This window comes from Peromyscus eremicus, chromosome 2, assembly GCF_949786415.1.
Source record: "Peromyscus eremicus chromosome 2, PerEre_H2_v1, whole genome shotgun sequence".
NCBI lineage: Eukaryota > Metazoa > Chordata > Mammalia > Rodentia > Cricetidae > Peromyscus > Peromyscus eremicus.
Window position 1 is genome coordinate 122,646,269 of NC_081417.1, and position 14,960 is coordinate 122,661,228.

The following is a 14,960-nucleotide window of genomic DNA, read 5'->3' on the forward strand; positions in this document are numbered from 1 at the left end:
GACTAGCAATATGCTCAGTTAGCAGAGACACTTTTTCACAGGCCTCACGACCTGTGTTCAATTCCCTGGAAACTGACTCCCTCCCAGGAGTTGCCTGCCCTCCTACCTCCACACACCTGCACCCACAAAGTAAATGAAAGAAATCATTTCTTCTCAAAAGATGATTTTTTTTTTCCAGAGCTGGGGACCGAACCCAGGGCCTCTACCACTGAGCTAAATCCCCAGCCCCAAAATATGATTTTTTTAATTGGTAGGCATGGTGGCACACACCTGTGAACCCAGCACTGTGGAGGTAAGGGGAAACAGTAGGTAGAGACAGGAGGACCAGTTCAAAGCCAGGTGATTTTATTTACTTACTTATTTATTAATAGGGTCTCCCCAGTAATCCAGTCTGACCTCCAACTTGAAGTCCCAATAGCCTCAGCATCCCAAGTGTTGGAAGTGAGGTACATCTACCTATTTCCTAGTTTTTTGTTGTGTTAGGTAAGGTCTCCTGTATTATAGACGGGCCTCAAATTCATTATGTCACCAAAGATGACCTTGAACTTTTCTAATCCTCCTTCGTCCACTTTCCAAGGCTGGGATGCAAGCATCAGCCACCAACCTGTTTCAGTCATCTCCAGCCCATGATATATATTTTCAAGCCTTACAGTTTTAGCTCTCCAACTTTTGATCCTAGGTAAACCCTTTTATTTCCTTTTTGTTGTTGGGTTTTTTGTTTGTTTGTTTGTTTGTTTTCGAGACAGGGTTTCTCTATGTAGTTTTAGTGCCTGTCCTGAATCTCCTACTGTAGACCAGGCTGGCCTCAAACTCACAGAGATCTGCCTGGCTCTGCCTCCAAAAGTGCTGGGATAAAAGGCATGGGCCACCACCACCCCACTCAACCCTTTCATTTCTTAAAAACTAGACTACTGGGGAGAGGGGACACTGGTATTAACTTGACAGTTCAGAGAACTTGCTGCTCTTGCACAGGACCCGTTGGCTCCCAGCACCCACATGGCAGCTCCCAAAGGTCTGTAACTCCAGTTCCCAGGGGGATGCAATGCTCTCGTCTGACCTTTGTGGGCACTGCACACATGTGGCGCACATACATATATGCAGGTAAAACACTCAGCGACATAAAATAAAAATAAATCTCTCATGTTGCTGTATATTAGAAGTTAAAACTCAGGGCTGGAGCGATAGCTCAGCGGTTAAGAGCACTGAATGCTCTTCCGGAGGATTTGGGTTCAATTCCCAAACCTCACATGGCAGCTCACAACTGTCTGTAACTCCAGGATGCAATACCTCACACAGACAATACATGCAGGCAAAACACCAATGCACACAAAATACAGATAAATAAATAAATGAATGAATGAATGAATGAATGAATAAAAGAAGTGATTAGAATTGACTGTAACATCAGCGCTCATGAGGCAGATAGGTGCTAGGCTACTCTTTCAGAGGACCCATTCAGATCCCCAGCACACAGGAGGCAGCTCACAAATGTCTGTTAATTCCGGTTCCAGAGCAACCAGCACCCTCTTCTGGCCTCCTTTGGCACCAAGTGTGAGCGTGCAAACACACACACACACACACACACACACACACACACACACACACACACTTAACATACAAGCAGGTAAAACATGCACATAAATAAAGTTAAAAGAAAGAAATAATAAAACACAAAGAACCAAACCCCTCTGGACACACAGCTCGGTCTCAGATACTTGGGAAGCTGAGGCAGAACTGCTTCACTGCAGCAGTTCAAGGTTGGATATGTCACATAACAAAAACTCACACCATAGACACACACTCTAGCCCCACTAACCTGTCAATATAAAACTTACTCGATGGGCAGTGGTGGCACACACCTTTGATGCTAGCACTCAGGAGACCACAGGCAGGTGGATCGCTCTGTGGACAGTCAAGGCTACACAGAGAAACCTTCTCGAAATACAAAACAAAACTTACTCGTGGCAATCTTTGCCTCCTAAGAAAAAATTTTCTTAGCCAAGTATGATGGCACACATCTTTGATCCCAGCACCCCAGAGGCTGGAGGATCAGGAAATCAACTCCAGCTTCAGCTACTCTTGTGCTGCCATTTTCTCTGAATTCAAATTGTTCATTCTGGAGGAGGTTTCTTTTTTGTTTGTTTGTTTTGTTTTGTTTTTTTTCCAAGACAAGGTTTCTCTATATAACAATCCTTGCTGTCCTGGAACTCGCTCTATAGACCAGGCTGGCCTCAAACTCAGAGATCCGCCTGCCTCTCCCTCCCCAGTGCTGGGACCAAAGGCGTGCGCCACCACTGCCTGCTTGAGGAGGTTTCTTAACAAGGGTTGGCAATAAGCAACTGCTAAGTCTCTGGAAGTTCCTGCAATTTACAGGACCCAAAGTACCTGCCAAACATAGAGGTGAGAGCAGATCCCTAGGATCCTTATAAAAGTCGGAGGAAGCTTATAACCCCAGTGCTGAAGGACAAAGACAAGCAGATCCTGGGAGCTCCTAGCTAGTCTACCAGAAACAGGAAATTCTGGGATATAACAAGCCTACACAGCAGGAATGAGGATATTCTAAAAGAGAAATTTCTGCCCCTTTGGCCAGCAGATTATTGAAAGGATATATGGAAGAAATTGCAGTTTCCCCTAGAATCATGCTCGGGGAAGAACAAGGCTGAAGCTTGGGGCCAGCCATGGGGCTTGTCTTCTGTTAATGACCCTTGTAATTTACCATACCACTCTGCAGGATAGATTTGAGCTGAAACAATGATCAATGGCCAGTGATGGGCAGAACTACACCTTGTTTCTTCCTGTGATGTGTAACTCTGGCCTTCTACTTAACCCTAAAATTCACATTTAGGACTCTGAAGAGAAACTTGGGATGTGTATGCAGGATCATTGTGCCACTATTCACCAATGTGGTCATACTGAATAAATCTTTTTTCTACTTTTCACTATTAACTTGTCTCTTTAATTGGCTCCAATGTGGACTCTGTTTCAAAACATAAGATGGAAAGGCCAGCAAGATGGGTCAGCTGGGAAAGAAAGGGGAAAAAAAAAAAAAGACTGAACATAGTGGCACATGCCTTTAATCCCATCACTGGGAGGCAGAGGCAGGTGGATTTCTGTGAGTTTGAGTCCAGCCTGGTCTACAGAGTGAGTTCCAGGCTAGGACTATATAATAAGATCCCTGTCTCAAAAAGAAAATTTAAAAAAAAGAAGAGCCAGGCGGTGGTGGCGCACGCCTTTAATCCCAGCACTCGGGAGGCAGAGCCAGGCGGATCTCTGTGAGTTCGAGGCCAGCCTGGACTACCAAGTGAGTCCCAGGAAAGGCGCAAAGCTACACAGAGAAACCCTGTCTCGAAAAACCAAAAAAAAAAAAAAAAAAATAAATAAATAAAAAAAAGAAGAGATGGATGAAGCAAGGGGATAAAGCCAGGCCTGGTAGTAGAAGCCTATAATTATAGATACCAGAGAAACTGAGGCAGAAGGCTAACTGCCTCGCAACTTGCTGTGTAGATCAAATTGGTCTTGAGTCTACAGTGAGTCTCTTGCCTCTGCTGGAACTACAGACGTGCACCACCACACCTAATAAAGTCTAACTTTTTGAAAAGCTTTATGTATGAGTGTGTGCTCGTGTGTGGCTACATGCACATGAATGCAGGTGTTCACCAAGGTCAGGAGCATCAGACCTCCCCTGGGGCTGAAGCTACAGGCTATTATAAGGCACACAACATAGATGCTAGGAACCAAAACTCAAGACATTTGCGAGAGCAGCATGTATTCAACCTCTGGGCCATTTCTCAAGCCCAAGACTAACGTTTTTGACCATCTTAACACCTGTAGATTATGTGACCAATAACAGAATACATATGCTCTTTAAAAAGTGTCGTTATGTGTATGAGTATTCTACCTGTATATATGTGTCCCATGTGTATGTAGTAGGGGGAGGGGAGTACTGGCAGGCAGTGGTAGTGCACGCCTTTAATCCCAGCACTCAGAAAGCAAAGGCAGGTGGATCTCTGTGAGTTTGAGGCCAGTCTGGTCTACAGTGTGAGTTCCAGGACAGCTGGGGCTACAGGGAGGGAAAAAAAATTACAGGTCCAAATCTGTAACCCCAGCACTTGTGACATAGAGGCAGGAGTTACAGGTTCAAGGGCACACTCAGCTACACAGGGAGCTGGAGGCGAGCCTCGGACATACAAGACAAGGACAAACAACCAAAAGCCAAACTACACATCAAGTGAGCAAAATAAGGGAAATGATAAAGATATGACCAGAAAAAAAAAAGTTTCTCCAGGAATCCAAAGCCAAAAGTGTGTGTGTGTGTGTGTGTGTGTGTTGAAAAGACTTAATGTTTTACTAACCAGAAAAAAATTACAGATACCATATACATTAAAAGGATAACTTAAGCCGGGTAGTAGTGGCACACAATTTTAATCCCAGCACTCGGGAGGCAGAGGAAGGTGGATCTCTGTGAGTTCGAGGCCAGCCTGGTCTACACAACTACACATAAAGAAATCCTGTCTCAAAAAAACAAAAATAAATAATTTTTTTAAAAAATGATAATTTAAAACTCTATGAAGATTCCATTCCAATAAATTTGATAAACTGAACAGAGAATAAATTCCTTGATAGATGTTACCAAAGCCAGCAATCTGTTTAAGTCCTGGGAATGTCATCTTCCTCTTTTGTTTGTTTTTATTATTTGTTTTTCAAGACAGGGTTTCTCTGTGTAGCCCTGGCTGTGCTGGAACTCGCTGTGTAGACCAGGCTGGCTCTGCCTCCTGACTGCCACCACCGCCCATGAATTAACCCTTTTATAAATATGGAGGCATACAAAGAGCTCTAGAACACCCCAAGAAAGATATGTATATGAGTTAAAACCTTAGAGCGTTGAGATTGCCCAGTTGGTAAAATGCTTGCCTTAAAAGCAAAAGGGCAAGGCATTCAATCCCCAGAAGCCAGGCAAAAAGAAGCTGGGTCCAGTGTCATTTGCTTGTAATTGTAATCCTAGTGCTGAGGACCTGGCAAGACTCTGTCTCTCTCTCTGTCTCTCTCTCTGTCTGTCTCTCTCTCTCCAAGCAGGATGTTATGACACAAAACTGTAATTCTAGCAGTTGTATGAGACAGGAGGATTGTTGGGAATGCAAGGCCAGCATGAACTACTACTTAGTGAGTTCCAGACCAGCCTGATCTAGGGTAGGATCTTATTACTGAAAAAAAATTAAAAAGAAGGGCTAAGAGATGGCGCCGAGCTTAAGAGGGCACACCGCTCTTCCAGAGGACCACAGTTCAGTTCCCAGCACCCATATCTGCCCGCAACTCTGGATGGAGAATCGACCTACTCTCCTGGGCTGAGGGCACCTGCACTCACGGGCATGTGCACACACGGGAGCTGGGAACCCAACCCAGTAACCGCTGAGCCACCTCACCAGCGCCATACCCACACTTCAAAAGTAGGGGCCCAGAAAGATGGGTCAGCAGACAACGGTACCTAACACCTGAGCTTGACCCCCAAAATCATAGTGCAAGGGGAGAACCTATTACCAACAAGCTGTCTTCTGATCTCCGCATACATGCACAAAGTTTTTAAAATGGAGAAAACAAGTAACCTCTGACAGGCGGGAGAATACAAAGTTGATACACAAGAGTCCATTTTATGTATTTGCAAATACAACTCAATTTTTACATGAACCTTTGAAACCAGAGGGCTGAGCTACATGCTCTTAAATCCAACAGAGGCTCGAGGATCTCTGTGAGTTCAAGGGGAAAAAATGAAAAGAACTGGCCATGTTGGCAGGCGACTGTAATCCCACCGCTCAGGAGACTGAGGTAGAACTGAGTTTGAAGCCAGTCTGGGATACACAGGGACTGTCTCTGTCTCTGTCTCTCTCTGTCTCTCTCTCTCTCTCTCTCTCTCTCTCACACACACACACACACACACACACACACACACACACACACACACTTTCTGAGAGCTGGATGTACCTCAGTGGAAAAGCAGACACCAAGGGAGGCCTAGAGGTTCACCCCCCCCCCAAAAAAAAAGCCGAACCAAAACCACCATCTCAAGCAGGCTGCTTCCTTCCCTCCGGGGATACCAAGCAGCGCCACCACCGAAGTTCTCATTCCCCAGGTGGCACTCAGCACCCAAGGTCAGCACACCCGACCTCAGGACTTCAATTCCCACCTTCTCTACACGGTTAATGGAGCGGGTGGGTGGGCGGCTGAGGAGAGGGGCTGAGGAGAGGGGCTGAGGAGAGGGGCTGAGGAGAGGGGCTGAGGAGAGGGGCTGAGGAGAGGGGCGAGGAGAGGGCTGAGGAGAGGGGCTGAGGAGAGGGGCTGAGGAGAGGGGCGAGGAGAGGGCTGAGGAGAGGGCTGAGGAGAGGGCTGAGGAGAGGGCTGAGGAGAGGGGCTGAGGAGGGGGAGCTGAGGAGGGGGGCTGAGGAGAGGGCTGAGGAGAGGGCTGAGGAGAGGGCTGAGGAGGGGGCTGAGGAGGGGGCTGAGGAGGGGGGCTGAGGAGGGGGCTGAGGAGAGGGGCTGAGGAGAGGGCTGAGGAGGGGGCTGAGGAGGGGGCTGAGGAGAGGGCTGAGGAGAGGGGCTGAGGAGAGGGCTGAGGAGGGGGCTGAGGAGAGGGCTGAGGAGGGGGCTGAGGAGGGGGCTGAGGAGAGGGGCTGAGGAGAGGGCTGAGGAGAGGGCTGAGGAGAGGGGCTGAGGAGGGGGCTGAGGAGAGGGCTGAGGAGAGGGGCTGAGGAGGGGGCTGAGGAGAGGGCTGAGGAGAGGGGCTGAGGAGGGGGCTGAGGAGAGGGCTGAGGAGAGGGGCTGAGGAGGGGGAGCTGAGGAGGGGGGCTGAGGAGAGGGCTGAGGAGGGGGCTGAGGAGAGGGCTGAGGAGGGGGCTGAGGAGAGGGCTGAGGAGAGGGCTGAGGAGAGGGCTGAGGAGGGGGCTGAGGAGGGGGCTGAGGAGGGGGCTGAGGAGAGGGCTGAGGAGAGGGCTGAGGAGAGGGCTGAGGAGGGGGAGCTGAGGAGAGGGGCTGAGGAGGGGGAGCTGAGGGGAGGCCTGAGGGGAGGGCTGGGGAGAGGGCTGGGGAGAGGGCTGAGGAGGGGGAGCTGAGGAGAGGGGCTGAGGAGGGGGAGCTGAGGGGAGGGCTGAGGAGAGGGGCTGAGGGGAGGGCTGAGGAGAGGGGCTGAGGAGAGGGCTGAGGAGAGGGGCTGAGGAGGGGGCTGAGGAGAGGGGCTGAGGAGAGGGCTGAGGAGGGGGCTGAGGAGAGGGCTGAGGAGAGGGCTGAGGAGGGGGCTGAGGAGAGGGCTGAGGAGAGGGCTGAGGAGAGGGGCTGAGGAGAGGGCTGAGGAGGGGGAGCTGAGGAGAGGGGCTGAGGAGGGGGAGCTGAGGAGAGGGGCTGAGGAGAGGGCTGAGGAGGGGGCTGAGGAGAGGGCTGAGGAGAGGGCTGAGGAGAGGGCTGAGGAGGGGGGCTGAGGAGGGGGGCTGAGGAGAGGGCTGAGGAGGGGGCTGAGGAGAGGGCTGAGGAGAGGGCTGAGGAGAGGGCTGAGGAGGGGGGCTGAGGAGGGGGCTGAGGAGAGGGGGCTGAGGGCCTGAGAAGGGCTGAAGGGGCTGAGGAGAGGGTGGAGGCGCTAAGGAAAAGGGCTGAAGGGGCTGGCTGGGTGGGGGTCTGAGGGGCGGAGTCTGAGGAGACCCACGGGGGGGGGGGGGGTCTGAGGAGACCCACGGGGGGGGGTCTGAGGAGACCCACGGGGGGGGGTCTGAGGAGACCCACGGGCGGGAGTCTGAGGAGACCCACGGGGGGGGGTCTGAGGAGACCCACGGGGGGGGGTCTGAGGAGACCCACGGGGGGGGGTCTGAGGAGACCCACGGGGGGGGGTCTGAGGAGACCCACGGGGGGGGGGTCTGAGGAGACCCACGGGGGGGGGGTTCTGAGGAGAGCAAGGCTCTGAGGAGACCCACGGGCGGCGGTCCGCGGGCCTCGGTGTGGAAGCGGCTCCAATTCCCGCGCCTTCCTGGGCGGCGGCGAGCACGGAGCCGGGCCCGGCCTGCTCGCGAGCCCGGGGAGCCGTCGCGGCCGCCCGCCCGCCCGCCGGGAGGAGGAGGCGGCGGCCCGACTACTCACCTGCACCACGCCGCGGCCCCGCGCGTCCTCCTGGGCGTCGGGCAGGACGAGGACCCGCGGCCACAGCAACGGGTGCAAGAAGTGGACCATGGCGCCCCGCTCGCGCCAGCCCCGCCGCCGGCGTCGCGCCACGGCGCACTCGCGGAGCGCAGGACGGGCGCAGGGCGTCTGAAGGGCTCGCCCGCCCGCTCGCCCGCCCGCCGCGACCCCGCCCCCGGCCGCGCGGCCAATGGCCCTCGCCAGCTAGGCTCGGCCACCCAACTCCTATCCACCCCACGGAGGCCCACGTCCTCAGACCCGCGCCGGGGAGGCCCTCCCACAGCAGCGCTGCGTACTTTATTTGACTTTTTTTTTTTTTCTTCGAGACAGCGTTTTTTGTGTGTGTGTGTGTGTGTGTGTGTGCGTGTGTGTGTGTGTGTGTGTGTAGTGTGTAGTCCCGGCTGTCCTGGAACTGGAACTCACTATGTAGACCAGGCTGGCCTTGAATTTAGCAATCCCCCTGCCTCCGCCGGCTGAGTGCCGAGATTAAAGGAGTGTGCCACCGACGCCGCCCTTCTGGAAGTTTTTGTTTGGTTTTGGTTTGGGGGCACGTTAGAGGTGGAACCTAGAGCTTTACACATGATAGGCAAGAGCTCTACCAGGTCCCGGATTTTTAAATGCTTTAATAAATTAAAGTGAACTTTCGGAGGCCTTGCCCCTAGAAGTAAGACACCAGTCACGTTTCCACTCCTGGATGTGAATTATACAAAATACTTCTAGGGGCTGCTGACCTGGATCAGCGAGGAAACGCGCGTGCAAGGCCGGGCGACCTGAGTTCCATCTCCGGAACCCACACGAAGGTGGATGGGGACAACCCACCCCATACACACGCATGACACACGCATACAATAAAATTTCAAAAACGAAACAGCACAGACCTTTATTTTATCTATTTTGCTTTTTGTTTTGTTTTGCTTTTGTTTTGTTTTTGTTTTGTTGAGATAGTCTCTCTGTGTAACAGCCCGAACTCACAGAGATGCGCCTACCTCCGCCTCCCGATAAAAGGCAAGCGCCACCGCTGCCCGGCCCAGCACGGAGAAGTGGAGCCAGGAGGGTCAGAAGTTCAAGGTCATCCTCCAAAAAGTAGTTTGAGGCGAGCCTCCGCTACGTGCATATATTATTTCCGGGATCCATGCCAAATCAGGTAGGGGATCAAGTCAAGACAGCTTAAGATAACGTATGTAAAATACTATCCAAGGTCAGGCACCTTCCAGACCCCTTATAGACAAAGGAATTCAAATGTTAAAATTGCTTTTCAAGAACAAATGACCAGGAAATACTTGCCCCCCAGTCTCTTTTCTTTTTCAGGCAAAGATGACCTTGAACGGGTTCTCCTACTTCCCAGGGTGGAAGGTGAGCTCCACACCCTACCACGTCGTTCTTTAATCGTATTTCTAAAAATGAAGCAAGGACGAAAATTCGGTACCATCCCCGAGGTCCTCGGTTTACCTGCACGGAGGTGAAGAACCCAGAGAGGACACGGGTGAGACTGGCTGGGAGGTGCAGACCCGCAGCCGCAGCCCTCCGCAGGCAGAATCTGCAGAATCAACACCAGTTCCAGGCCAGCCCAGAGTACACAGCAAGACCCCGCCTCCCCCAAGACAAGCGCCTGTAATCCCAGCACTCTTCTCTCCTCCCAGTTTTGATAACACCGACAATAAAAGAGGTAGAACTGAGTATTTGTGTGGGAACCTTTCCAGACTAGAAGGTAAAAATCGGGATAATTCTGCAAACGACTTCTTCTCAAAGACTGAAGAATGTGCTGATGCCCCTTCTAGTCCTGTGTCTACTTCCCTTACCCCTGCCCCCACAGCACGCCTCAGCCCTCCGTTTGTCAGAGGGTGGCTTAGCTACCCTCACTGCTAGCTGGGATGTAGGGGGATAGCCGCTAGGTTTCAGTCACTCATCACACTGCAGCAGCAGGATTTGGAGATGAGAACAACCTACAGAAGAAACTGAAAATCAGAAGACCAGGATGTAGGGGTTTTCGCTGGAGGTGGCGGCACGCCTTTAATCCCAGCACTTAAGAGAGAGGCAGAGGCAGGTGGATCTCTGGGCTGCCTAGGGCCATGTAGTGATACCTGTTTTAAAATACACACACACACACACACACACACACACACACACACACACACACACACACACACAAACGCAACAATCTAAAAATCTCTCTTTTGGTTTTTTTTTTTTTTTTCTTGTTGTTTGTTTGTTTTTTGAGACAGGATTTCTCTGTGTAGCCCTGGCTCTCCTGGAATTCACTATGTAGACCAAGCTGGCCTTGAACTCTCAGAGACCCATACCACCATGCCCATCTCACAAAAAGAGTTCTAAATATTTATTTATTATATTTTATGTTTATGTGTGTGTGCCCGACCATGACTGACCAGTTAAAGCAGGCTCTCTTTTAAAGGTCCACTCAGTTGGGATTTTAGAGAGCAGCCCAGACTACTTTTTTAAGGTCCTTTGATGGGGAAAAAGCCCACAAGGTTAATAGAAAATAGCTGCAAAGGCATTTACAGGGGTGAGGTGAATGGCAGTTAGAAAAAAAATACAATGAAGAAGCAAGAATGCATCGTGGAATTGGGGAGTCATACATCACAGGGGTGGTGGGCACAGGTATAGATCAAAGTATCCCTGAAAACATTTTTCAAGGCAAGGGGAAGCAAGGGGCAGTTATACATCATGGGGTCACAGGTTCAGTGCAAGTTCAAAAACATGTTTTGCAAGGCACATCAAGTCTAAGAAACAGAAACTTATTCCTAAGTAGAAATAGAAACCTGTCTGTGTAGAGTGTGGGGGACCCAACTAACAGCAGTGTGGGGATCCAACAGCAGTGTGGGGATCCAACAGCAGTGTGGGGATCCAACAGCAGTGTGGGGACCCAACAGTAGTGTGGCTCCTGTTCCAAAGTGAAGCCAGCATGGCTTCCGCTCAGGTTTCACAGCAACACATGCATCCAGGAATCCTTAGGGGTCAGAAGATGTGTGGGAGCCCCTGGAACTGGAGGTGTAAGTGGTTACGGCCGTTTGGGTGCTAGGAACCAAACCTCTGCAAGATTGATCCTCTGCAAGAGCATGAAGTGCTTTTAACCACGGAGCCCTCTCTCCAGCCCCTATGAGAATATTTTCATTTCTGTCCTAGGAAGGGAAGGAGCTCATGCTTGTGTAGAACTAAGATGTGAGTGGAAATGCTCTCAGTCTCAACAACTCCTGAGAAAAAAGCTGTGTCTACAGAGGCTGATGGACTGATTGGAATTCAGTGCTGGGAAGAGATCAGAATGTTGCAGGCCCAGAGGCTATTACGTCATCTTGTGCTAGCTCTTGGTCTCTGCAACAGACATTCCTTGCTCACTTGTGTCTGAAACAACATCTTGTGACTAATAGAGAGAAACCTTTCGGAATCTGCGAACAGAACACTAGCTTCCGCCAACCCCATCAGATAGTATCGCGGTCCCATAGAAAAGCTTCTCTCTCGCTGTAACTGCTTCTCGGGTATACCCACCAATGTATTTTATTTCATTTTTGTCCTGGTTAGGGTTACTATTGCTGTGATGAAACGACATGGCCAAAGAAATTTGGGGAAGAAAGGGTTTATTTGGCTTACAGTTCCACAGCATGCATGATTCATTATCAAGGGAAATCAGGACAGGAAATCAACAGGGCAGGAACCTGGAGGGGTGCTGTTTACTGGCTTGCTCAACCTGCTTTCTTACAGAATTCAAGACCACCAGGCCTGGGATGGCACCACCCATAGTGAGCAGGACCCTCCCACATTGATCACTAAGAAAACTCTGTGTTACACAGAGAAACCCTGTCTCAAAAAAACCTAAATAAATAAATAAAATAAAAAGAAAATGCCTTACAGCTGGATCTTATGGAGGCATTTTTCTTAATTGAGGTTCCTTTCTTTCAGATAACTGTAGCTTGTGACAAGTTGACATAAAACTCGAGGCTGGCCCAGTGATTAAGAGCACTTGCTCTTGCTAAAGGACCCAGGTTCCATCCCTAGCACCCACAGGGAGGCTTGCCGCTTCCTTAGGCATCAGGCATGCATGTGGTGCACAGACAGACGTACAGGCAAAGCACTTAATACAGAAAATAAATAAGTCTAAAAAAATAAAAACTAGCCAGCACAATTGCTAAAAATTATTTTATTATGTGTATGTGTTTTGCCTGCATGTATATATGTATATGTCCACATGCATGCCTGGTGCCTGCAGAGGTCAGAAGAGGGTGTTCTGTCTCCTGAAAGTGGATTTATAAATGGTGTAAGCCACCATGTGAGTGCTGGGAATCGAACCCTAGTCATCTGGAAGAGCAGCCATGCTTTCAACAACTGAATCAACTTTCCAGCCCCACACTAATGTATTTTAAACTCGCCTTGATGTATGACTTTCTTTGTTCTGTAAAACCATAAAATTTCGTAAACATTGACTAAGTTAAATCTGTGTTCCTGGGCCCTGGTCACTCAAAATGACTCCCAGAATAAACTCTTTCTTATTCTCTTTAAGATGAGAGCTGTTGTTTTTTGGTAGACACCTAGAAATGACTGCTCTTTTAGAAAAATATGGAAAGGTAAGGGCTATTTTGAATAAACTACTAGCTTTGTTTCCTTGACACAACTGATCATCTAGGTAAGAGACAGGGTCTATGTAGCCCAGGCTGGCCTGGGACTTGCTATATGTAGCTGAAGATGATTGTGAAATCCAGATTCTCCTGCCTCAACTTCACAAATGCTGGGATTAGAGATAAGGGCCACCACATACAACTCAGTTTGGTAAATTTTTGTTTGTTTTTTAAAAAGTGTCCCCAGTTGGGTGGTGGTGGCTCACGCCTTTAATTCCAGCACTTAAGAGGAAAAGGCAAGCAGCAGCTCTCTGAATTCAAGGCCAGCCTGGTCTACAGAGCAAGTTCTGGGACAGCCAGTGTTACACAGAGAAACCTGGTCTCAAAAAAAAAAAAAGAAAAGAAAAGAAAAAGAAAAAAGAACTGTCCAGGCTGACCTGGATGGAATTCATTATGCACAAGGTAGGTTTAAACATGTGGCAATCCTCCTACCTCTGCCTTCAGAGTGCTGGAATTATAGGTGTGAACCATAACACCGCTTCATTTTGGTAGTTCTTGTTTGTTTGTCTGTTTGTTTGAAATAGGGTCTTATTATGCAGTCTTGGTAGGCTAGGAAGTCCCTATGGAGACTAGGCTGGCCTAGAACTTATAGAGCTCTACCTGCCTCTGTCTTTTTAGTACTGGGATTGTAGAGGGGTCCCCAAACAGCTTAACCACACAGCTGCCATGACAGGCTTAGAGGCCCAGACACAATTTCTGGCAGACCTCACCCAGTGGGGCCTGCATCTAAGAGGAAATACCTGACATTCTAACATTCTCTATACCCCTAGACAAATATCAGCCAATCAGGGTCCTGAACCCTGGAAATCCCCTCACCCCAACCTCTGCCAAGATAAAAACCCCACTCTGCCTGAACTCTGCTCTCACCTCTGTGTCGTCGGACAGAGAGACCAAGCTCAGAGCTTGAAGATAATAAAGGCTCTTTGCTTTTACATACGGGATTCAGTCTCCATGGTGGTCTTTTGGGGGTCCCCGTGATCTGGGCATAACAGGATCAGATGCCCTCTTCTGGCCTCTTCAGGTAAAGGGCATACACGTGGTACACAGACACATGCAGGCAAAACATCTATAACATTAAAGAAAGATTTATTTATTTGTATTTGTATGTATATGAATGTTTCGCCTGCATGCATGTATGTGCCTGCACAAGCCAGGAGACAGAACTGGATCTCCTGGAAATGGTTACAGATGTAAACTGCCATGTGGGTCCTGGGAACTGGACTGGTCGTCCACAACCTGCTCTTAACTGTTGAACTATCTTTCCTGCCTCTGTTCATATATTTTAATCTGTTAATTATATCTTTTTTTTTTTTTTGGTTTTTCGAGACAGGGTTTCTCTGTGTAGCTTTGCGCCTTTCCTGGAACTCACTTGGTAGCCCAGGCTGGCCTCGAACTCACAGAGATCCGCCTGGCTCTGCGTCCCTAGTGCTGGGATTAAAGGCGTGCGCCACCACCGCCCGGCTTGTTAATTATATCTTAATTAGGAAAAAGAACATTAAAAAAAAACCCAAATGGCTTTCCGGAAAAGAAGGAATTAAAGCTGTAGATATAGTTGTTTTCTACCCCTACCAGACAGAAAGATACATTTGTTTGTTTAGAGAAAGGCAAGTGATAAAAATTGTGTCTTTTTTTTAACCCACCTTTAACTGTGGTAATATTTTATTTGTGTCCCCCCAATAAAGCTTATCTGGGGATCAGAGGAATAAGTCAGCCACTATATTAAACATAGAGGTCGCTGGGCGTGGTGGCGCACGCCTTTAATCCCAGCACTAGGGACGCAGAGCCAGGCGGATCTCTGTGAGTTCGAGGCCAGCCTGGTCTCCAAAGCGAGTTCCAGGAAAGGCGCAAAGCTACACAGAGAAACCCTGTCTCGAAAAAACAAAAACAAAACAACAACAACAAAAAACAAAAAAAAACAAAAACATAGAGGTCAGGCAATGGTAACGCACTCCTTTAATCCTAGCATTCCGGGAGGCAGAGATTCAGATCTCTGTGAGTTCAAAGCCACACTGGGAACAGAGCCAAACGTGGTGGTGGCACATGCCTTTAATCTCAGCGTTAGTTAACCATAGAGGTCTGGAGGTCTGTAGAGACAGACAGGAAGTGATAGAGCTGGACAGAAAGATGAAGTAAGATGGTAGAACAGCACAGCATATAGGTGTGGGTATAATAGGGAGTAGCTCT

At 49.4% G+C, this 14,960-nt stretch overlaps 1 protein-coding gene across 1 annotated transcript in view; it reads right to left on the reverse strand.

Moving 5' to 3' along the window:
* Window positions 1-8,269, reverse strand: part of Zyg11a (zyg-11 family member A, cell cycle regulator) — a 38,779-nt gene extending 30,510 nt beyond the window's left edge. The window contains exon 1 of the mRNA XM_059256029.1: window positions 8,113-8,269. Coding sequence (XP_059112012.1) covers window positions 8,113-8,202 — 90 coding nt within the window. The 5' untranslated portion in view covers window positions 8,203-8,269. The remainder of the gene's footprint in view (window positions 1-8,112) is intronic.
* Between the last annotated feature and the right edge of the window lie 6,691 nt (window positions 8,270-14,960).